Here is a 25,448-nt window from a genome sequence, read left to right as displayed (position 1 = left end):
ACACACACACACACACACACACACACACACACACATATATATATATATATATATATATATATAAGACTGTACTATGCTTATTTCCATTTATCATCTGTTTCTCTGAAGGTGGATAGCGTCTTTCTTCATAAGTCCAAGTCTTTCCATGTTTTTCTGAATCAACCAGCTGATCATTTCTTATACCACAGCCATATTCCAACCCAATCACATTCTATCTGAGAGATTGTCTATGAAAGTTTTTCACCCCAATTTTTGCATTTCTTCTATTCTTGGCTGCATAGGTTTTATTTGTGCAAGAAAATTTAATTTAGAATAATTGAAATTATCAATTTTACATTTCAACAATGCTCTCACCTTATAATATCATTTAAGGTCTGATACTGCTGAATCTGCTTCCCTTATATCTTTTCGCCCCTGGTTTCTTTGAAGTTCCTGACCTTTTGTTTTTCCAAATGAACTTTGTTGTTATTTTTTCCAACTCAGTAATATAATTTTTTAGTAATATAATTGGGATGGCATTACATAAACAGATTAGTTAGGTAAAATTGTCATTTTAAAATTATATTGGCTTTGCCTACCCATGGACAATAAACATTACTTCAATTATTTAGATCTAACTTTATTTGTATAAAAAGTGTTTTATATTTATATTTGTATAGGTCCTGTATCTGTTTTGGTGGGTATACTCTCAGGTATTTTACACTGTCTAGTTATTTTAAATGGTCTAAAACAATATTGAATCATATGACTGAGTGCAGTTTCCCTATTCTTCTCTTTTGATTAAATCTATTTTAGCTTTGACTTTGTCTGAGATCATGATTACTACCCCTGCTTTTTTTTTAACATAATAAATTCTACTCCTGACCTTTATTTTACGTTTGTCTGTATCTCTCATTTTTATAGCATTCCCTGACAGCAACGTATTGTTGAATTCAGATTTTTAGTCTGCTGTCAGTTTCCATTTTATGGGTAAATTCATCCCTTTCACATTCAAAACTATAATTATTGTTGTACATTTTCCTCCTTCCTATTTTTCCTCACTGTCCTCACCCTATTCCTATCCCTACTCATTCCTCTGCTTTACTTCTATCTGCCACCTTGCCCTCCTATTCCTTAACCTACTTCCCCTTCAAGAATCCCTCCCTTATCCTCTCCCCTGACCCTATCCCTTGTCATCTTGTTTCTTTCTGAATTTAGAAGACTTTTATACCCTTCTAAACACATATATTATTCTCTCTTTAACCCACTCCTGATGAGAGTAAGGTTTCAGCACTATCAGTCCTCCCCCCACTAGCTTCTTCTGTGTCAATTTTTCCTTTTTCACCTCATTTGTGTGAGATAATTGCTCCTTTTTGTATGAGATAATTGCTCTCCCTACACAGCTGATTTTAGAATCACCCCATCATACTCATCTCCGACCAAGCCTTTCTTTCAAACTACCCAAATAAAAATGACAGTCATAAAAGAACTGATAATATTTTCATATATAAGAAGCAAACAATTTGACCTTATTGAGTCCCTTATAATTGGTCCTTAATGTTTACCTTATATTTCTCCTAGATGTTATATGTCAAATTTTCCTCTAAATTCTGCTGTTTTTGTCACAAATACCTGAAAGTCTTTCAGCTCATTAAATGTGCATTTTTTTCCCATTCAGGATTATACTTAACTTTGCTAGGAAAATTACCCTTGGTCATAACCCCAGCTCTTTTATTCTATGAAATATAGTATTCCAAGACCTACAATTCTTCAACGTACTAACTTCCAGATATTGTGTAATCCTTATTATAATTCCATGATATTTAAGTTCTTTTTTCTTGTTGCTTCCAATATTTTCTCCTTAACCTGGAAGCTTTGAAACTTGGCTGTGATATTCCTGTAAGTTTTCCTCCCAGGATCTCTTTTAGGTGGTGATCACTGGATTTTTTCTATTTCTGTTTTGCCTTCTTGTTCTAGAACTTCAGGGCAATTTTCCTTGATAATTTCTTGTAATATTATATTAAAATTTTTTTAATCAAAATTTTCAGGTAGTTCAATTATTCTTATATTATTTCTGTCCCTTGATCTGTTCTCTAGATCAGTTGTTTTTCTGATGAGATGTTTCACATTCTTTTCTATTTTTTCATTCTTTTGATTTTGTTTTATTATTTCTTGATGTCTTAGAATGTCATTAGCTTCCCTTTGCCCAATTCCAGTTTTCAAGGAGTTATTTTCTTCCTTAAGTTTTCGATTCTCTATTTCAAATTGGTTGACTTTCTTTTCATAATTCTCTTGATTTTCTTGGATTGCTCTTTACTTTTTCCTAATTTTTCCTCAATCTCTTTTACTTTATTTTTAAAGTCCTTTTTAAGTTCTTCCAAGAAATCTTTTTGTGCTTGGGATCATTTGATGTTTCTCATTGAAAAAGGAGTGACTTTTTTAGCTCCATTATCTTCCTCTGAATATGATCCCAGATCTTCTCTATTCCAATAGTAGCTATCTATGTTTGGGCTCTTTCTCTTTTGCTTACTCATTTTTTTTTTGGTTTTGTTTTTAGCAGCTATTAGTGTGATCAAGTTATAGTCCAAGTATGGGGAATAACGCCCCAAGCCTCAGGTCCTTCTTACTATTATTTTCTGAGGTCTGTCCCAGGGCTCAATCTTGGGCTCTTCTCTCCACTCCTAAGTCACTGCCAGAGCCCCCGGGATCACGCTGTCCCACAAATGATTTTACTCCCTGCAGTCCCTCCTGCAACTGCAAACTACAGCTGTCCTCTTTGCCTTGGAACCAAAAACAAGAACTCTGCTCTCCTGCAAGTGCCCACAGCCAACAGGGTTCCCGTGCTTCTGCTACTGCACTCCCCAGCTGTGTGCTAGCTCCTTCTTCCTGCAACCACAGCCTGGGACACATCTGGTCAGCACAGTTGTGCTTGGCATCCCTTCACAATGGAATGCCCTTCAATCTTCTCCTCCTCAGCCATCAGTCCCCCACATTGTTGGTGAGATGTAAGTTTCCAAGACTGAAGCTGCCTCCCAACCTCCGCTGCTCCTAGTACTTGTTTGTTTGTTCTGCAGAGTTGATCGGGAGGTTTTCACACTTCACTCAGGCTGACCCTCTGCCTCTGGAGGTCAGGTCTTTCCTGGGGTCTTCTTAAGTTGTTTTAGGAGAACAACTGTTTTACCCTGACTTTTGTTTATTTCTAATGCTCTGCATTCCCTCCGAGGCAATGTTCTGTCTTTTTCTGTGGAGGAAATTTGAAGAGCTGAAAGTTTTCTCACCTACTTCACCATATTCCCAGAATCCTCCACTAGCTATTTTTGTTGCCAATATATAGATATGGTGCATGTTTCTACTTTTATTTATCCATATTGCATTATTCATTTATTTATTTGTTTGTTTGTTTGTTTATTTATTTATATCCGTAAAGTCCCTGATTGTTGTTTTTTTAAATTTGAAGGTGAGTTTGCTCATGATTTTCAATATCAGAAATCTAAATATGAGTTAATGAACTAAGACATCTTCTTAGGCTGAAGTTTATATTCTCCTTAGCAGAAAAACCTCAGAAGCAAAAGAAGAGTTAAATAGTTCTACTCTCTGAGTTCATCTTTCTATATCATCTTCCCTTTCTCTCCAAAGGTTCTATCCCTTGCTTGATTGCCATCTTGCCTCCTTTTTTGTTTTCCTTAATTTAATTCATTTTTGAGTTTAGCTTCCTTCATATTCTTATGGGACTGTGCCACTTTAGAGTATTTGTTCCTAGTTTCCTGACCTTGTTGCCTATTTCTGTGTATATCTTTAAAAAATATTTACTATGACAAGGCTTTTTGTTATCACCTTATTTATGTAACTTATATACAGAGTATATGATGTGAAACGCCAGTCTGGATAAATCAAAAGCTGAAACTGAGGCTGCCGGAAGAAATATCAACAATCTCAGATATGCAAATGATACCACTCTGATGGTAGGAAATGAAGAAGAATTAAGAAGCTTCTTGATGAGGGAAATGTAAGAGCTGGCTTGAAGCTTAACATAAGAAAACTAAGATCTTGGCAACTGGTCCTATCATTTCCTGGCAAATAGAGGGAGAAGAAATGGAACCAGTTTCAGATTTTATATTCTTGGGCTCAGAGATCACTGCAGACAGTGACTGCAGCCATGAAATTAAAAGATGCTCCTTGGAAGGAAAGCTGTGGCAAATCTGGACAGTGTACCTGAAAGCCGAGATATCACCTCACCAACAAAGATCTGTAAAGTCAAAGCTATAGTTTTTCCAGTAGCAATGTATGGCTGCAAGAGTTGGACTGAGGAAAACTGAGTGGACACTTTCAAATTGTGGTTCTGGAGAAGACTTTCCAGAGTCTCTTAGACAGCAAGGAGATCAAATCAGTCAATACTTAAAGAAATTAATTCAGGCTGTTAACTGGAAGGTCAAATACTGACGCTGAAGCTTAAATAGTTTGGCCACATAATGAGAAGCCAGGACTCACTGGAAAATTTTCCTCACTGATGTAAGGAAAAATTGAAGGCAAAAGGAGAAGGGGACAGCAGATGATGAGACGGCTAGATAGTGTCATGGAAGCAATGAACATGAACTTGGACAGACTTTGAGAAATACTGGAGGATAGAAGGGCCTGGCATGCTATGGTCCATGGGGTCATGAAGAGTTGGACATGACCGAGTGACTGAACAACAAGAACAACAACACTTATTGATTAAATGATCACTTGATTGATAAAGTGAAAAATGTAATTCAAGAAATTGCCTCTGGATCTGATTCTCCACAGCAAAGAGGAACTAACTTCTGGGGTAGAAACTTTGGGACCCTTTGTGCAAAAGTCACATTTCTCTATGTTAGAGTTTGTGATAGAGAAGGAAAAGAAGGCTGGGCATAGTCTGGCATGCATCTTAAAGAGGAGATTTCAAAGAGTACAAAGTAAAAACAGGTAGAATCCCATGGACGATCACCTCAACAGGGTTGGGAAACTGTTAAATATGAAACTCTAAAGACAAAGATAAACATTTGTGATAAAGAATAGAGAATATTGTCTAAAGGGATTGATGTGGATACACAGGGCACTCATTGACTGAAATCTTAAGAAGATGTAAAAGATGAAAGCAAGGTTAGGTTATGGGAGGATTAATGCAAAGAAGAAAGTATGGTACAACATGTAACCTATATCAAATTGCTTACCATTTTAGGAATCGGGAGAGGAGAGAGGGAGGGAGAAAATTTGAAACTCAAAAATTTTTTTAAATGAATATTAAAAATTGTCTTTACATGTAATTGAAAAAATAAAATACTATTTAAAACAAAGTTTAAAACTGGTTAAAGCATAGTGCAGTTTCATAAGAATAATATCAATAGTGTCAAAGATCAGAATGAGCTGAGGTTGGTCAGAAAAAGTAAGGACAAGAAGAGGATTATTTTAAGAAAGTTACGCCAGAGAAAGACTTTTGGTTAAGACGGCTGTGTGAAAGGTCAACAGGGGAGCTGTGACACTCCCCTATGTGTACTAAAGTAATGGTGTTTAAAAAGTGCCAGACCAAATAATGATTAAAAAAAACCTGGGAGAAACTATAGTAAGTGCCTTCATCCAGCCCAGGACTGCTCTCAAAAACAATCCAAAGTCTACTGGACTCTTCTACCCAGTACCTTCTACCATTAATGCAGGTAAACAAGTTGGAAGCCTGCTAGCATTTGGACCAGAGATGCTTCAGCTCCACCTCAAGCCTATATCATCTTGGTTGTGTTTGAGTAGGGGGGGAGATTGAGTGAGAGAGGCAGGGAAGGATAGACTGAGTGTAGAGGAAAGCCCCAGGAACCTTGAAAACACTTTAAACAGGGAAAAGAAGGACTCATTCGAATAGAATCTTGAAAGATAGTTAAGTAGGATTCCCATTGGCAGAGATACATGAAGATAGCAGACCAGGCTTTTGCCTGAGACTGGATTGAGATCTCAGTTTCTGAACTACTCTCTTCGGGATAGATGTCATCCCTAAGGAAGATCCAGGAAATTTAAAATGTTATTTTGTTCTTGTTATCCTTTTTTTTTTCTCTTCCTAACCAGATGAATTTTTAGATGGGGTGTTGGAACTTGATATCAGCATTGCTTATAATTTTTTCATCAGTAATATATGAGAGAAGGCAAAGTCAAGTAAAAATTGACAGTGTTTAAGATATTAAGAAACTTTAGAGCTGAATAGAACATTTAAAGGATGAAAATGATTTCTGGATTTTCAAGTTTAAAATCTAAGCCAGATAGTGATTTCCCTGAAAACTCTCATTCTTCAAACTGGCTAGACTCCATAAAACGCATTTCCCTTTGAGCACAGCAATAACAAGAGTCTGAGAGGGCTCCTACTTTCTGAGATATAAAGCATGGGATAATGGAAAGGGTACTATAGTCTGAGACAAGTCTGGAGCCGAGTCCCATCTTTTCCACTCCCTAGGTGTGCGACTATAGACAAATTATTTTTTCCCTTTTTGAACTTCAGTTCCTTCACCCATAAAATGAAAATGATAATAATTTCTCTACCCATCTCATAGGGCAGTTGTCAGCGTCAAATGAGACAATGTATATAAAATAAAATTGTAATCATGAGACACTCTAAAAAAATTAAGCTTTTATTATCCTTGGCAGCATGACTTCTGAATTGTATTTTAACGTGTGTGTGCGTTTCTCTCTTTTCAGCTAAATGGCTCATTTCTTCATTTTGGGATTCATCCTAAGCTGAGAGCAGAGGCAAAATTACCCGCAACATTTACAGAATACGTCACGAGTGGCGATATAATAGGAGAATTGAGTTGTCTGCTTAAAAGAGAAATGGGTTATACAGCTACCTGTGAAACCATTTTGCAGGTCAGGCATCACTATTTTTTTCACTGTATGTTACATGAAGGGGTGTACTGGAGTTACCTTGAACCAGCTGAGAGGAGCCAATTGTAAAATTTTCAGTGTGAGCATTTGCACCTCAGAAATCAGTAAACATTACAAATCAGGGCTTGATTTATTGTTTTGTTGATTGTCTAGACTTAAGAAAGTGACAGAGAAAACATTAATGATGCAGATTAAACTTTAAAGTGTGTCCAGCATGTTTTTTCTTTTTGGGATAGGGAGTTGTTAAACATTTACCAGCATGCCCCTTGATACAGTTTTCTTTCATGTAAATCAGGGACCCCAGTATGATTTTTTTTTCTCCCAGAGAATTCTGATGCTTTATTCTGAAAACCATCCAAATGATCATAAAATCATGAAAACACAGAATTTTAGAACAGGAAGGGACCTAAGGCATTCCCATTTCAAAGTAACCCACAAGTTGTGATCCCACCTCTTCTTGAAGCCCTCTGGTGAGGCCAAACCTCATTACCTTCTGAGGCCACTGTTGGCCTTTCAGACTGATCTACTTGTGAGGCAGTTTTTCCTGTCATCAAGCCTAGATTTCCCTCTTTGATACTTGGATAAGGATCTTACATGTTGAGTGTCAACATTTAAATTAATATTTTTGTATAGTCTAAAATCTTTGATTCTTAGTTCCTTTGGCCTGATGCGTCTCCCCTTTCTGTTTCTGTCTCTCTCTCACCACTGTCACTTTAATGGCAGAAGTATTTTTCTTTTTCATGGATTGTAGTGGCTAAGGAATTCATTATTACATGTCCAGCCACTTATGATGAGCCACTCCATTCTTAGCTAGTGTGGCACTTAGCAATCAGACTGGAAGCTTTTCCAGAATGGTAGAAGCTACCAGAGCTTTCAATCTACTGGCCTAACCTATGACAATCGCAGGTGTCCTCTATGCTATGATGAGGTGTCATGGTAGGACTTTGGGGAGGTCACAGAATATCCTATAACAAGAAAGCTTGGGCAGAGATTTTGTTGAGTCCTAAGTTTAGGGATAGCATCCGCCTTGACTCCTCACATATCCAATCAGTTGACAAGTACTGTGGTTTCTATGGCCACAACATCTTTTACATCCATTCCATTCTCTGTACTCACATGGCTATCACCATAGTCCAGGCTCTCCTCACTTCTTAGCTGGACTATTATAACAGCCTCCTAACTGGTCGCTAACTTCTCTAATTCATTTTCTATATAGCAACCAAAATGATTTTTCTAAAGCCACAGGCCTGGCCATTTCATTCCCCCACTAAATAAATTTTCTTATTATGTCTAGGGTTAAATAGAAATCTATTGGACCTTTTAAAACCCCTTGCAACCTGGCTTTGTCACTTATTGCACATTAGTCCTTTTAACACTTTCTGTGGTCTGACCAAATTGGCTTTCTTGGTGTTCCTCCCATGGCCATGACCAAGTCCCTCACCCAACCAGAAAAGACTTCCTTTTGCTCCTGATTGAAGCATCTTTGATTGATTCAAGGAGGCATCCAAGTCTTGTTCACACTTAATGAAATTGAGTTGTGTTTTCACGTGATGAATATATCGAGGCTTAGTATCTTAATATTTGGGATAGAGTGATAGGATTGGTTTACTCAATTGACTACGCTCTCACATTCATACCCTTACTAATGTCCTGATTATGCTTCACAAAATAGCCAATTTCTTGGCATGGATAGAGTTCCTATTTTCTCATAGTCTTACTCTTGCTGTTTATTCCTACGTTATTACTGTGTCTTATTTTTTCAGGCCTGCTTTATCTCTCTAGAAGATTTATATGAAGGTTTTGATGTATTTTGGTCATTCTTAGAAGACAAAGTGTGGGTGAAAGTTGCACTCAACATAGCAAATCAATATATAAAGGCGGGTATAATGGGTGAGGTAAGACATATTGATTCAACTATTATAATTTTTTTTCAGACCATTGATTTCAGCAATGTGTGGACTCCTAGAACAGAAACTCCTCCTCATTTAGATCAGTATCTCTAATGTAACAGAATCTTACAGGGTTGTGTAGTAGGAAGGTTGAGTAACTCATGTCCATGGTTACATAGCCAGTATGTGATAGTATATGAATCTAGTTCTTATGACTCCAAGGCCAATTCTCTATCTCCCCTACCATGCCACTTCTCCTATAGGATCTATCCTGTTATTTCACAGAACAAAAGAATAGCTATGAAGTTCGTAATTCATAGATTTAGAGTTGAAAGGTGCCAGAGGGGAAACTCAGGCCTACCTGTCTTTAAGCCTCTGTGTATGGTGTCAGTAATTCATCACAATACTATCAAGGAAGATGTAGGACATCTGAGAAATTACAGCTTTGTAATTCTCTGTTCTACATTTATTTTTATGTAGATTCCACAGCTACTGATTTGGTAAGCCCCAAGAGGCAAAGACAGTGCTAATAGGAATAATTTAATGAACATTTAGCTGGACCTCGACACATTGGATGTCAGGCAGTCAGTCAATAAATATTTATTGTGTCTACTATATGCCAGGTACTGTACTAACCACTGGGGACACAAAGAAAGGCAGAAGACAGTGCTTGTTCTCAAGTAGGTCACAGTCTAATGGGGAAACAACACAAACAACTATGTACAAACCGGTAACATACAGGACAAATTGGAAATTATCAACAGAGGGAAGGCACTAGAATTAAGGGGGATTGGGAAAGGCTTCCTGTAGAAGATAGGATTTTAGCTGGCACTTGAAGGAAGCCAGAAGGCAGAGATGAGGAGGGAGAGCAGCATTCCAGGAGGCTAGCTAGTGAAAATTTATGGATTCAGGAGATGAATCCAGTTCAAGATGCCCAACAGGCAATGGGAGATTTCAGACCGGAAGTCAGTGGAAAGGTTGGGGCTGTAGACGAAGATTTGAGAACCATCAGCATAGAGATGATTAAATCTTTGGGAGCTGGTGAAGTCATCAAGAGAGATACTATAGAAAGAGAAGAGGGCCCAGGTCAGAACTCTGTGGGATATCCATGGTTAGTAGGCAAGAGCTGGTTGAAGATGGACGAAAGGAGATTGAGAAGGAGCTGTGAGATAGGTCAGAGGGGAACCAGGACAGAGTAGTATCACAGAAACCTAAAAGAAGAGGGTGTAGAGGAGAAGAGGGTGATCAACATCAAAGGCTACAGGCAGGGCAAGAAGGATGAGGACTGAAAAAATGAGATTTGGTATGAGATTTGGTAATTAAGAGTAAGGTAATTATTTTGGTAATTAAGAGGTTTTTAGTAACTTTGGAGAAAGCAGTTTCAGTTAAATAATGAGACTGAAAACGTGACTAGAGAGTTTGGTGAGACAGAGGACAGGAAGTGGAGACACCTATTACAGATGGCCTCAAGGATGTTAAGCACAAAAGAGAGGAGAGATATGGGAAAATAATTATTAGGGATGGATGGATCCAGTGAGGGTTTTTGAGAATGACAGAGACATGGGCATGTTTGTAGGCAGTAAGAAAGCATTTAGTAGACAAGGAGAGGTGGAAGATAAATGAGAGAATCAGGATGACAGAGGGGCAATTTGCTGGAGAAGGGATGAAATGGTATCAGTTGTGCAAGTAGAGGGAATTCCTTCTTGCCTTAGCAAGGAGAAGGGCCAGCTCTTCACATGAGAAAGGAGTGGAGAAAGAGATGGTGGTGGAATGAATATGAGTGATGAGGAAGAGGGGAAAAAAGGGAACTCTTGGTGAATGGCCCCAATTTTTTCAATGAAATATGAGGCAAGGTTTTCAACTGAGAAAGATGAGAGGTGGGGGAGCTATGAGAAGTTTGAGGAGAGATAAAAAGGTTTGGAAAAGCCACTGAGGTGAGTGGGATATTGAGTCAATTAGTGTAGTATAGAAGATCTCCTAGCTGCATTGAGGACCAGTTGAGATGATGTCACATAAATTTGTAGTGGACCCAGCTAGCATGGTTTCATTATTTTCTCTAACTTCAGTAGTAAACATGTAAGAGCAAAGGCAGTGGATGGTGGGAATAATTGAAGGCCAATGCTTGGCGGGGCAAGATTGGTAATTGGATAAGGGCACAAGGGATTCAAGAGAAAAAGGCAGTATAGGGTTTGAATTGGTTCAGAAAGCGGTCAAGATGGGGAATGGAGGAGAGTGTTGCCAAGTGCAGGGGTGATAGTCTGGGAAAAAATTGAGGGATTATAGGTCATTGTATGGTTGAAGGACAGGGTTTCAGGTTGTAAGGCAAAGGGAAAGGTAGAATGACAATGGAATGTAATCAGATAAGGGAATTTCAGAGTTTGTGAACATAGACACAGGTGACTGCAAGATCAAAGGTATGACCATATTTGTGTTAGTTTATAGAAGACTCGGTCATGTGAAATGAGCAAACTGAGAGACTATTAGGTGCAAGGATGGTGAGCCTGCAGCCTCGAGGCCACACGTGGCTCTCTAGATCCTCAAGTGCAGCCCTTTGACTAAATCTAAATCCCCTTACTAAAAGGATTTGTTCTGGGAAGTTTGGATTAGCCCCTCTCCTCTTCTCTGGAAAGGAAGGCATCTGGTACTCAATGGAAGAGCGTTCCTATTAGAAGACAAAATGAAAAAAAAAATAGAAAGTCGGTCCTCTAATGGTGCTTACATTTTTCCCCCACTTTTTTGGCGAGGCAATCGGGGTTATATGACTTTCCCAGGGTCACATAGCTACTAAGTATCGAGTGTCTGAGGCCAGATTCCAACTCAGGTCCTCCTGACTCCAAGGCCAGAGCTCTATCTACTGTGCCACCTAGCTGCCCCTGGATGCTTACATTCTAAAGGAGACTACTACGTATGCACGAATAAGTATACAACAAGCCAAACTTCGGAGAGGGAGAACAATAAAAACCAGAAAGAAAGGAGATGGCTTTACTGAGGTTGTAGTCCCTGAACTGAGTCCTGAAGGAGAAGGATTCTTAGAGGCAATGTGGAGGGATAGTGAACCCCAAATTTATACCTCTTTATTGTGGCTCTCTGCCTCTTCATCCCAATTCTGTTCTGAGAGCTTTCTAATTATAGAGTATAATTGTAGAGTGGTTCAAGTCTGCAACTTTCTGCTCTTGGGGCACAAAGAATGGATTAAGAATGAGCCTTTTGTACCAACCCAGGGAGCAGGATTAGGATCTTATTTATTTTTGGAAATTAGCGTATCGTAAGTATTTGGAACATAATAATTTGTATGTGGAAAATTTATCAAGCTATAGTGAGCAATATCTATTCACTACAGGACTTCCTCCAGTTCAATAGGAGGAAAACACTTTCTAATGATGCATTGTTCAAAACTGGAATGGGCTTCAGGGTGAGCTAGTGAGCACATTGCTGGGGATCTTACAGCAGAGGCTGACGACTCTTTATGGAGGATATTGTATAGGAGTCCCCTATGCTGAGTGGAGAGGTGAGGTTAGGTCATCCCTTAAGATCACATCCAGTGTTATGAATCTATGACGATGAGCCCCTCAGTCCTGTGGAAAATGTCACTTCTTGTCCTTGCCTGTCCATTTTGGATGCTAAAAGATCATCCTTTTGTTCACCCCTGTGGATACTGGGAACTGGTTAATATAAGCCGGTAAAAACAGTTTTACCCAAACTCACAGGACGCAACCTTTGCATTGGAATATTATTAAAGACTTAGAAAGCCTAAATATGACTAACTGCTCACTGGTTCTCCATTGTCCACATGTTTATCTCAGATTTCCATAGATTAGTGAGGCATGATTTCCTCTCAATGAATCCTAAATCAAGTCAATAAGCATTTAGTAAGCACCAACTACTGTGTGTACCAGGCACTGTGCTAAGCATTGGGCATACCAAGAAGGACAAGAAATAGTCTTGTTCTCAAGGAATTTACAGTCTAATGGGGGATACCATGCAAATAACTGTCTACCAACAGGACACATACACGTTAAATTGGGAATAATTTCAGAGTAGAGCACTAGTATTAGGGAGGATAGCAAAGGCTTCTTGCAGAAGGTGGGTCTTCAGCTTAGACTTGGAGTGAGGGAGCCAGGGAAGCCAGGAGGTGAAGATGAGCAGGGAGAATGATCCAGGTATGAGGGAAGTCAGGAGGCAGATCACTTATTTCTATCATTTATTTTTAGGAATTAACATATCAGAGGTATTTAGAAGAAAATAATATGTACATGGAAAATTTATCAAGCTATAGTGAGCTGTCTATTTATGATGAGACTATACAATATGTTCTCATTGTATTTGGAAGTGTGATTAATGTTGTTACTGAGGAACCGTATTTTGCCCCCAGCTTAATACCTCCATCATGTTTTCAGGTAAGAAGGATAATTCCTGGCATTCTAAATTTGTACCTTATTGTTTGCTGGTCTCTCACAAATCTTATCGGGGTACTAATAACTTTTATATTCTACCTACAGTATTAAAAAATAATATAGCTTCACCTCAAAAGCATAGACTCTATAGCCTGTTGACCTGAAAGTTTGGTTAGAGACAACAAGCTAGGTGATAAGTAAATCCATATTGTTTATTCCCTTAAGTTAGCGACATGTTACATGGAGCCAGAGCTTTAACTCTGACTGAATCAAGAAATTTTAGGAGGACATTTAAACCCTGACTAAGGATGTTTGTGTTACTCAGTTTTATGGTCTCCATATGTTTAACCAGAGCATGAGAAAGGAATTTTAAATAAGATAGGCAAATGTCAGATCCGGGATATCTGTGTATCCTTTACCACCATCAAGGTAGTGTCTGGGTTAAAGGTGCCTTAGTGGTCATAAACATAAGACTGTTCTTGATCAGCTTTAATGGTTGACATAGGAAGGGGCATTCTCAGTTCACTCAGGAAGAAAAGATTAATTCAGGTTTTTGGCCCTTACTGGGGCTCAATTGATATTAAATGATTCTCAAGCCCTTTTATTATTTATCTGCTGTCAGGGATGGGGATTGGACTTGAGATTTCATTAGCACAGGGAATTTCTTAGTGAGAAAATGTTGTACAATTCAAACCTTTCGTTAATGCCAGATAGGGTTTGTTTGTTTTGTCTCATTTTGAGATTCTTTCATTCCTTTTATTACAAACAATTCTGAGTATAGGCCTGGTAATCCCAGCATATTCTAATCCAATCCAATCCATTCTAATCCAATAAACATTTACTAAGTGTTTATGAGATGTGGTAGACACTGTGTTAAGCCCTGGAGATACATAGCCCTTGACTTCAATAATCACTGGCCAGGAAGGATTAAATAAAGGAAGACATTGGGAGGAGTTCCTTTATAGAGGTCAGAAACTGGATTTAGCTTACTCTACTCTGCCTCTGCTAAACTTGGTTTCAACTTCACAGAACAAGATGCCTCTACACCAAATATCCCTGGTGTCCTGTCCTGTCCTGTCCCTACCACCTTTTGTGTATTGTCTTCCCTCTTTTGTAGCAGATGCAAAGTGGAGTGAGCTGAGTCCAGTTTCTGACCTCTTTAAAGGAAGACATTGGGAGGAGTTTGGATATCTGCTCTCCCAATCAGAGGAGAGAGGAGGCTGAGGAAGGTGAAGTCAATCAAGGCATGAATTAGCAGCATGGTGAGGAGTTTAAAAGGGATGAGCTTAAAAAAATTTCTTTTTCAAGTGGTGAGTTTATCATGGGAAGGACACTTTATTGTAGAGTTGAACCAGGCAGGACAGTAGATACAAAGTGGAGTAAGACGAGTCTAAAAGGAAGACTTTCGGAGGAATTTGGTACTCTCTCCTTGTTCAGTCTATGGTAGACATACTAGAGTGGCTTGTCACTTCTTTCTCCAGCTTATTTTACAGATGGGGACCTGAGGCAAACAAGGTTAAGTGACTTGCCCAACATCACACAGCTAGTAAATGTCTGAGGGTGGATTTGAACTCATGAAGATGAGGTCTTCCTGATTCCAAGCCCAGTGCTTTATCCACTGTGCCACCTAGGAAGCTGAGGGAGGTAGAGTCAATCAAGGTGTACATCTATTCTAGTCTAAGAAGACTACAGAGATGATTAGATAATTCAATACAATCCAATCCTGGGGGTTAGGAGGAAAGTCCCAGGATGTTATAGTTGTGGGGGCCTGGTTTTGAAGTCCAGAAGTCAGAGACAGATCTGAGAGGGGATTAAAGACTGTATGGCCTGAGCACCTCCACAAAATGGAGGCCCCAAGAAGATATCACCAATGGGAGAAAGGAGCTGGCCCAGAGAAATGATGTACCACTGTGAGAAAGCCACAAGAGTAATTGCCTTCTTTGTTATTAATTCACCCGGTTGTTACCTCATTAGAATTCTTGATGTCTTGTCCTATGGAGACAGCTGTAATGACTTTACCTCTTACACATAATTCTTAGGTTGGAGAGTTTTCTGAGAGTTCATGAGGTTTGGAGATATCTAGTCCTTCATCTTGTTGGTCATATAACCTAGAAGTGTAAGGAGCATTTTGTTATTGTATTTATATAGGTCCCGAGGGAGCTTTGGTAAATTCCCAGATTTTTATGCAGTTTTGTAGTTTTCCTTTTTAATATTTCTTCATGGGTTTTTGTTATTGCAATACAGAAATGGTGTTGATTTTTGTGTACTTATTTGTATCATGCTACTTTCTTGATGCTAATTATTTTCTCAATTAGTTTATTTGCCAAGTATCCAGATTTTTCTAAATATTCTATCATGTCATCAGCAAATAAGGATAGTTTTGCCTTGTCTTTGTCTATATTCGTTTCTTTATTTTTTTCTTTTACCTTATTTCTATTGGTAATTTCTAGAAACATATCAAATAATAGTAGGAGAAAGGAGACATCCTTACTTCACACTAGCTTACTGGAAAAGCTTCTAGTGTCTCTTCATCAATCATAATGCTAGCTTTTTGTTATATGTGTGTGTATGTGTACGTATGTGTATATGTATATATGTATGTGTGTATTAAAAAAGGCTCTTCTATGTCTATGCTTTGCAGGATTTTTTTAAAGCATAAATGAGTATTGTATTTGGTTAAACAAAAGGGAAAAATAAAGAACAAGGCAAATTGTTAGAGAATTTAGAGCTGAAAAGACTCATAATGGCATCTGAATGGAAACTTTAAAGTTTGAAAATATTTTTTAGCCTCATTTGATCCCATTACAAAAATAGACCATATGCTAAGACATAGAAAAACTATAAAAAAATATTTTAAAAACCAGGAATACTAAACACATCCTTTAAAGATCATAATATACTGAAAACATTAAATAATTTAGGGAGGACAAGCACAAGATACAGTGCTAAGTGGAGACTTAATGGTGACATCCTGAAAAGTGAGTGGGGCAAAGAACAAATTATAGAAATATTAACTATGTAAAAGAGAATGATATTGATAAGACAACATACAAAATTTCTGAGATGTAACTAAAGCAGTCCTTAGATGAAAAATTATATTCCTAAGAACATACATCAGCAAAATAGAAAAAAAGAAGATAAATACACTGAATTCTAAATTAAAAAATAGAAAATGGACAAATAATTGCAAATGATGAAATTTTTAAAATTGGAAAAGAACTAAATCATTCCTAGTTCAAAAAGACTATAGAACTGATAAATAAAACTAAAAATGGTTTCTTTGAAATTATTGCAGTTTAGGGTGCTGGGAACCCCAAAATGCAGGGGTAGGGAGTGGGGCTGCCTCTAAAGAATTTGACCACTCAAGCCTTCTTTCAGTCAGTAGCAAGGTTTTATTATAACACCAGTTAGGAAGGCAAGATTCCTAATAAATCTGTGAATTTGATGAGGATGGGACTGATACTTACATACAAAAAGACTGTGAGAAGATCTGGATGGGATGAAGAAGTGGCAAGTAGCCTGGGGTGAGCCAGGTGAAGCCAATGAAAGGAGTTAAGAGGTCAAAGAGCCACAGTGAAAGGGTAGTAAAAAGGATTATTGAGTATCTAAAGTAGACTGGGGTGGGCTGAATGCCTCAGGGGTCCAGGTCCCAAAGGCATGGTCTTTTCCTTTTAGGGGTCCAGGTCCCATAACCCCATCAAAATCACTAACAAAATTAATTAACATTTTGCCAACCTTTTTAAAAAGTAAATAGAACAAAATCAAGTCAACTAAATAAAAATGACCTTAGGCTTTTTGGAATAAAACTTGTGATAATATTATTACTAAAAAAAAAAAAAGATAATATAGAGATGGCTGACTACTGTTGTGATTAATTTTGACTCATCTTTCAGATTCAAGGTACATCTGATATAAACAAACTGCTGATTGTACGAAAAGAAGACGCTTCTTTGAAAAATGAGAGTTTAGAAAAGCAGTGCTTTGATCCTGAGAAATGCCGTAAGGAGACAGACACTTTAATACATCTATAATTTGCTTTTAATTCTAGGGAGAGAAATTAAGAGAATATTTTTATTTTGTTTTTGTCAAATCTGGTTTGAGGATAATGATTAAGAAGCTGGTCTGAGGATGAAAAAGGCTCTTTGCCTTTCTGTGCCATCCTCCTAGCCGGAGGAATAGCACCAAATACCTTGTGTTAAATATACAGTAGTTCTATTTGGCAGGTTTGCACCTGTATTGGAGATACATTTTTTTTTTTTTTTGGTTAGGCAATGGGGTTAAGTGACTTGCCCTGGGTCACACAGCTAGGGAGTGCTATGTGTCTGAGGCCGGATTTAAACTCAGGTCCTCGCTGCCCCATTGGGGGTACATTCTTGCTACTCATTTTAGATCCACTGTGTGGCTTGAGTGATTTCATAGTTCTTTACTTTCTCTAGCAGTTTTAAGTAATTCAGTCTTTGTTCTTGATCTGTGTTGGTAGAGATGGTCAATTCTGAGTGAGAGTAGAGGACCTTGGCAGACACATATAGAAACAAATAAAGGGACCTTACAGTCTTAATTGCCCTGATCTTTTGAGCCAGGGGAAGAGTGGAACAGAGGTTATTGTCAGTAAGATAAAGGTGAAAATGGGGGCCTCTGGGATGTCACGGTTAGGGAGCTATGAGGGAGAGAGTAATGCTGATATCAGAAGCTGGACAAATAAACGTCCTTTAAGCTCAAAAAAGGGATGCCAATTTAAGACCTTCCAAATACGTTTACAACTTCAGATATATCACTTATCTCTCACTATCCCTGTTCCAACATCCTGAACCCTTTACACTGACCTACCCTGGGCATACTTCTGAGCTTGGATTTGTCTTGCTTTGGTGACATAAAACCCCTTTTCTTTCTCCTAATTTGATTTACTCACTCCCCCTAAAGCCTTTTGACTTCTGGAGCCTAGTTGTTCTTTCGCAGTATCCAGCAATCAATTCAATTTCCCATGAAGAAAGCAATGTAGTTGTAATTTTTTTTTGGGGGGTGAGGCAATCGGGGTTAAGTGACTTGCCCAAGGTCACACAGCTAGTATGTTTCAAGTGTTTGGTCTGAGGCTGGATTTGAACTCAGGTCCTCCTGACTTCAGGGCCAGCGCTCTATCCACTGCGCCACCTAGCTGTCCCCAAAAGCAATGCAGTTGAAAGGAATATCAGTAAACTCCCACTGATCTCTTTCTGTTGCCCCAGCCTGAACTTGGGTTACTTTAGCCTTTCTATGGCTGGCCCTACACAATCAATAAAAATTCATTTGGTGAATTCCATTGTCATTAGGGTCTGGGGATGCAAAAACAAATGTGTCCTCAAGTCCTTGTCCTCAAGGAGCTCACATTCTATTGGGGGGACACAATGTATACATTTCAAATAGATAAAAGGTAATTTGGAGATAGTAGGATAAGTGGCAATTGAGAAAAGTTTCACTGCACAAGATGAGTTTGAACTGAGTCTTGAAGGAAAATAGGAATTCTAAGAGGCAGAGGTGAAGAGGGAGTTCCTTTCAGTCTTGGAAGGCAGTAAGTATTAAGGCACAAAGATAGGAAATAAAGGGTCATGTTGAAGGAATAGCAAGAAGGACTATTCATTAATTCTAGCTCATGTGTAATATAGCTGAAAAGGTTGGTTGGGAAAAGTTTGTGAAGAGCTTTAAATGTCAAATAAAGAGTTTATAATTGATCCCAAAAGTAATAAGGAACCGCTAAAGATTTTTGAGCAGAGCAGGAGTCTAGGACAGGTCTGAGCTTTCAGAAGATCACTTTGGCAGTTGTGTGGAGGACAGATTGGAATTAGAAACTAATTAGGAAGGTATTGTAGTGGTCTAGGCAAGAGATGATAAAGGCCTGAATCATGGTGGTCCCTCTTTGAGTGGGGGAAGGGTGATGGACACGAGATCTTGTGGAGATAGAAAGAAAACTTGGTAGCTGACTGGCTATATGGAGGGAGTGGGAGTGAGAAGTCAAGGATTCAATTCAATAATTCCATAAATATTTATTGAGCTTCTCCTATGTGCCAGGTATGAGGATCAGAGCTAGAAGGATAACACCAAGACTGTAAACCTGAGTAATTGGAAGGCTGGTAGTGTCTTGACTGAAATAGGGAAATTAGCAACAGGGCTGGGTTTTGGGGGGAAGATAATGAGTTTGATTTTGAACATATTTGAGAGGCCATGGGACATTCAGTTTAAAATATTTAATAGCTATTTTGTGATGTAAGATGGGAACTCAGGAGAGAGATCGGGGTGTGTATATTGATCTAGGAGTCATTTGCAAAGAGATGATATTTAGACCCACGGGAAATGATGAGACCACTGAGAGGAGAGAGAGAGAGAAAGAGAGAGAGAAAGACATGGAACAGAGCCTTGGAGTTCACCCACAGTTAAGGGATGTGACATGGAGGATGATAGAGTAAAGGAGACTGAGGAGTGGTCAGACAGTTTGGTGGAGAATCAAGAGAGAGCAACCTCATGAAACCTCAGAGAGAAAAGAGTACCCAGGAGAAGTGGATGGTCTGCTGCAGAGAGGTCAAGTGAGATGAGGTTTTAGTAAATATCTAGAAAACAGCAACATTTGCAGCAGACCCTTCCTGTTACTTGGAATCCCATGTTGGAGTGACATTGCTCTCCTGGTCCTTATGGCCAGATTGCCAAGTAATATTACTGAATGATGAGCAAGAATTCATGTTTCAGGGAAGTCTCTATTCCCACCACCTTCAGTGATAGTGGAATAGAAAGGCTATGGTCCTGAACACTAAACCTGTGGTAGCTTTCCACCTTTATAACCCCACCAAGCCAAAGTCCCACTTCTCCTACTACTTTCTTTTGTATGGTCGTAGTAAAGAGCTGTGGAGGGGCTGGTCTGTATCAGAATTAAGCCTGGTCAAGCCTGACCTGTGCAACATTTATCACATGTGAATTGATAATTAATTTATGAACTTATTGAAATGGTGGCAGGCATGCTTGTTTCTTTGGGTATTTGCCAAAAGAGCCACGATGGCAGTGGCAAATGGGGATGCAATCACACTTTAATGAGGTACAGAGGGCTGTTGGGAGCACTCAGCAGCATGGGCCTAATGGAGATGGAAGAGAGCTTTTGGGACAGGAGTTAGAGGTTTCATTTTTATAGGGTTTGGAGGGGAACAGTTGTTGTTCAGTCATTTCAGTCATGGCTGACTCTTTGTGACCCCATTTGGTGTTTTCTTAGTGAAGATACTAAAGTGGTTTGTGATTTCCTTCTCCAACTCATTTTTACAGATGAGGAAACTGAGGCAAACAGGGTTAAGTGACTTGCCCAGGGTCACAAAGCTAGTAAGTGTCAAGGGTTTGGTCTGATGCCAGATTTGAACTCAGGTCCTCCTGACTTCAGGGCCGGTGCCACTGCATCACCTAGCTGCCCCCCCTGAGACCAGATTTAAACTTAGGAAGATGAGTCATGTTGGCTCCAGGCCCAGTGCTCTATCCATGAGTCCCTTCCCTGTCCTTTTGGGAAACAGACTAACTCTTATCTCTGCTACCTTGGAGTCAGTTCACTGATATATCCAAATCATGTCAAGGTAGTCAGTAAGACTTTAAAGTTAACATGTCCACTTCATCTCAAAATTACCAGCACCTTTTGGTATTCTGCTGGTCTTACTGTGGACGTCTGGAACTTTATCGGAGATTTATGTATCATAGGACCAAAGGACCTGACAGAAGCACCCAGATGGCTTCTGCTGATTCAGTACAGAGTACCAGGATGTAAATTTTTGCTACTATATGATACAATTTGTAAATTAATGCTGTTTTGATTTTTGGGATGGTTTTTATGTGCCTTCCAGGTTCTTCTTTGCAATCTTATTTCCTGCTATTGCCCCTTTATGCTGTCTAGCTATAAACTTGCTTATTTTGCTGACTAGAATAGGGGATGGGTGGTCAGGGGAACCAGAACAAGATATAATTTCAATTAATTTATTTTATTTTATTTATATATATATATATATATTTAGATATTTATATAAATGTTTTATTTATTTAATTAATTTTAATTTAGCCATAGATTGCAATTATTTCTATAGATGCCTCATCTGTTAAACTCTTAAGTTGCTTAAGGGTAAGGTTATGTTTTCTACATCTTTGGGTTCCCATATTACCTTATACAAAAGTGGGAGCTTTAAAAAAGTATTTGTTAAATGAATGGATGGATTACTGTGCTAAACCTCACATGCTTGATGCCTTTAGAATGCAGTACTATGATAATCATGTGAAAATAGGAATGATCTGAAACCTCACTGTGGATGGAACTTGAGTTTGTTGGTTTCTGATGAACATGTAGGTGGAGCCATATTTGGCAACAATATAGTATGTTCCTGGTATAAATAAGATTGGAGAAACACACACATTATATATACACACACACAAACTAACTTTAAATGAAATATTCTAATACATGTATGTAAGTGTAGTATATACGTACATGGGTGTTAATGAAAAGAATATCAACACAATTAGTTATTAAAAGAGGAATGGCTTGTGGTCTATCTTATAGATGCCTTAAAAAGACATCCACTTTTACTAGGGGTTATTCATTTGAACGTGGGGAGAAGTTGAAAATGTATTTATTATGAGTAATTTGCTTGCTATGCACTGTTTTGGAATTGATTACCCAGTGTATTTATATATCTCATCCTGGAACCTTTTGTACAATTGAAATTTATCTGCCTACTTTTAAATGATTTCATTTTTGTATTTGAATCCATCTTCTCATAAAAAGTGTTCTGTTATTAATTAATTGGCAGAATCTCTCCTAATTAGGGGGTGTGGGTGTGGATGAACAATGCCAAGTATAAAAATTGGATTCTGATTTTCAGTTTGCATCTGAAGTTTCTTATATATATCAACATGACAATTGGCTAACCTAAAAATGTCAATTCCCTGGTCTAAAAGGTTCCAAATTTGAGTTTCTAATCATAGAGACATAAGGTTTGAGCTAATTTTCATTATTTGACTTGCTTATTGGCAAAGTAAATTTAAACTTGTGTTAAGACCAATATTGTAGGAGATTTATAGACGAGAAAAGGATCTCTACAATTACCCTGAACTGGAGAAGCCAGACAACCTGCTGTGAGAACAGGACCACAACCAGACCAGAGTGGTATCCAGACAACTCTATGACTGTATGTGATTTCTATGAAATGGACAATTTTATTTCTTTGATTGTTTACTTTTTCCCCTTGTACCTTTTATCTGTAAGGTCTACCTACTGAAGGGGACTGTCCCCTTTGATTTTGCCAATTCACTGATCAATCTCTCCCCCCATTTTCCCTCACATTGTTTCCCATCATGAACCTCATAGTTAAGAACAGTTGATGAAGTGTTCATAATATCAGTTAGTGATTCACTGAGGAGACTGCATCTCTCAATAGGATCAAATGGGGGATTGAGAGAAATGATTATTTCTCTCCTGTATTTAATAACTAATTATTGAATTTGGATCACGGTTTCTCCCTTTTTCTACTTAATCATTCGGAAATCAGCTCCTGTAAGTTACACAGACAGCCTTTGAAGTGTAGGGCTGATACTAAGGGGGAGAACTCAGATCTGTTCAAACAGTAAAATTAGGTGAATTGGATTCCAGCCTGTTGTGGTTTACTCAGACAAGGTCTGGGAAAATGTGAATTCTCCCTTTTGTCAGATGGGTGATATGGCCACAGATAATTCCCTTTGACCAAAACTGAGTGATCCCAGTCACCATTCCCCAGCCTTTAATTAGAATAAGCCCATTTCTTATTATGATATTCATTCTTTTCATTATTTGTTAACCAGAGTTGATTTCCATCCTCAGGTATACTCCCTTTTCCAAAGGCTTTATAAGTATTGAAGGTTTCACAGATTAGGTCTCTTCAGTCATTGAAAGGCCAAATGAGCCCTTTTTGTTAACCTACTTGCTAGCAGTGGTTGATAAAATTGATTAAAATTTACCCAGAAACTCTCTCTTGAAAATTTTTACTCGTGGCACATGTATATATGTGTGTGCACGAATGTATACGTGCACACACATACACTATACCAAGTTATCTCTAAATGGAATATTCTAATATATGTATATATACAACATATAATAATACATATACAAGTATGTCTATGTATGTGTGTATATCTATATCTGTCTATCTACTATCTATCTACCTATGGAAATTCCATTTAAAGGCATCTTGGTGTAGTAGTATATCTATTCTATATATTCTGTAGTACCATCAATATTCTAATATATACACAAATATATCTACATTAATATATTAGAACAATCCATTTTTTAAAAAAAATTTTAGGCAATTGGGGTTAAGTGACTTGCCCAGGGTCACACAGCTAGTAAGTGTCAAGTGTTTGGTCTGGGGCCACATTTGAACTCAGGTCCTCCTGACTTTAGGGTCAGCGCTCTATCCACTGGGCCACCTAGCTGCCCCTAGAATAATCCATTTAGAGGCGGTTTGGTATAATTATATATATTCTATATTTTCTAGTTGTATATGTATATAATATATACATATATAATATAGACATGCATATATGCAATATACTTATATATTTTTTTATTTATAATAATTCATTTAGAGGTAGCTTGGTATAGTGATATATAGGGATATAGACCATGCCTAAAAATGCCCACTTTGACCTACTACTTTGTAACATTTTACTAAGAAATTTTTAGTTCAATTTAGCTTACACATTTAGAGACGTCTAGTTAATGCTATTCTTTCTTTCCTCAGAGAGCTATACCAAAATTTTAATGAGTCAGAACCCCTTGTTTAAAAAAAAAGTGAAATGGTGAGTTCAAACAGTTTGATTTGTTTCTTTTCAGTTTGTTACGTAAATTACTACAAAATCAAATGCAAAATATTTGGAGATATTGAGAGGAGAGACACATTGAAATTATTTTAAAATGTGAATTATGGAATATTTAAAAAGAAATGCAATTTTACTTCATCCTTGGCATAAAATTTAGAAATATTTAAATTCTAAAAGCAGGGGTCTGTGGAGAAAGGTTACATTTGGAGTACCCCTCTATCTTTCTCCTTAGCAACTTTTGTTATTCTTAAGAATTCAAATTCCCCTGTTGTTAAAAAAAAAACCAATATATATTCATACAGAAATCAGTGGCAAAGATGGGAATATTGTTCAGCTAATATTTCTCTCCTTGCATTGTTTGCTGAAATTTAGAGGTAAAGACTGTATCAACCCAATTAATATGGCTTTACAGTGCCAGATAGCATAGCTGAAACACAAGCTGAAATACCGCATCTTGTAAATGGCCCTTACTTTATTTCCTTCCCCCCAATTTTTCCTTTGTAATGATTTTTGGAAAGGAAAGTTCCAACTAATAACAGTTAGCATTTATATATCACATTAAAATTTGCAAAGTACTTTACGTATATTATCCCATTTGATCCTTACAACAAATCTTCTGAGGTAGATGTTACTGTTATCCTCATTTTGCGGATGAGAAAACTGAGAGAAGTTCACTTGACCACAACACACTGCTAGTAAAGGTCTGGGTCAGGATTTGAACTCAGGTCTTCCTGCCTCTAAGTCCTGTACTCTACTCTCTACATTCCCTGGATGCAAACTCACAGTCTACCATTTTTCTCTTAGCTTTTGTGCAGATGGAGTCAACCTCTTATACAAGGAAAGCTTTTTAATCTGCTGCTTGGTACCTACTGCCTCTGCTTAAAGACCATGGACGTGGACATTCAGTGGCCCAAAAGTTTCTCGAGACATTTTCTTAGAATTTGCCTGAAATCAATCACTGTTGCATGTGTTTGATGAGGAAGGAGGCAATATGAACTGTTTTAGGAGCTGTGATTTAAAGACCCAATGCCAAATTTGAGATGTAAATAGAATTCTACAAGGTAATCAATTCCAGCAATCCAGCCAGTCCCCAAACTTGAGTCTTACCAAATAAGGTCTAGCTACCAAATAAAGATAATAGCTATGACAGAATGTGATGGTCAGTTCAGAAAAATTAATTATTAATATTGTTTGGTAATGAGCAGGGGCTGTGACATTGATTCCTGGACTCACTGCTGTCAATATCTCTACCTCATAGCATTAGCTCCTTGGTTTATTTTTGTTTTTTTCCTAATTTAGTAAAAGTAGAAAAATGGACTTTTCTCTAACATTGCCATGGCTTCTAAATGCAATTTTAAGGAGATAAATTGTTAGCATATTTAGTTTTTAGCATTTTTAAATATAACATTTTTTTTATTTTCTTGAGTAAAGCCAATTAAAAACACAATTGTTTAGACTG

General features: G+C 37.9%; 1 protein-coding gene across 1 annotated transcript in view; it reads left to right on the top strand.

Moving 5' to 3' along the window:
* Positions 1 to 23,945, top strand: part of SLC9C2 (solute carrier family 9 member C2 (putative)) — a 116,630-nt gene extending 92,685 nt beyond the window's left edge. The window contains exons 23-28 of the mRNA XM_027868629.1: positions 6,673 to 6,840; positions 8,622 to 8,753; positions 12,959 to 13,144; positions 17,035 to 17,140; positions 22,187 to 22,317; positions 23,911 to 23,945. Of these exons, the coding sequence (XP_027724430.1) occupies positions 6,673 to 6,840; positions 8,622 to 8,753; positions 12,959 to 13,144; positions 17,035 to 17,140; positions 22,187 to 22,317; positions 23,911 to 23,931 (744 nt within the window). The 3' untranslated portion in view covers positions 23,932 to 23,945. The remainder of the gene's footprint in view (positions 1 to 6,672; positions 6,841 to 8,621; positions 8,754 to 12,958; positions 13,145 to 17,034; positions 17,141 to 22,186; positions 22,318 to 23,910) is intronic.
* Positions 23,946 to 25,448: the final 1,503 nt, after the last annotated feature.

The sequence above is a fragment of the Vombatus ursinus genome, unplaced genomic scaffold (genome assembly GCF_900497805.2).
Source record: "Vombatus ursinus unplaced genomic scaffold, bare-nosed wombat genome assembly UNPS02014789.1, whole genome shotgun sequence".
NCBI lineage: Eukaryota > Metazoa > Chordata > Mammalia > Diprotodontia > Vombatidae > Vombatus > Vombatus ursinus.
This window is presented reverse-complemented; position numbering and strand designations above follow the sequence as displayed.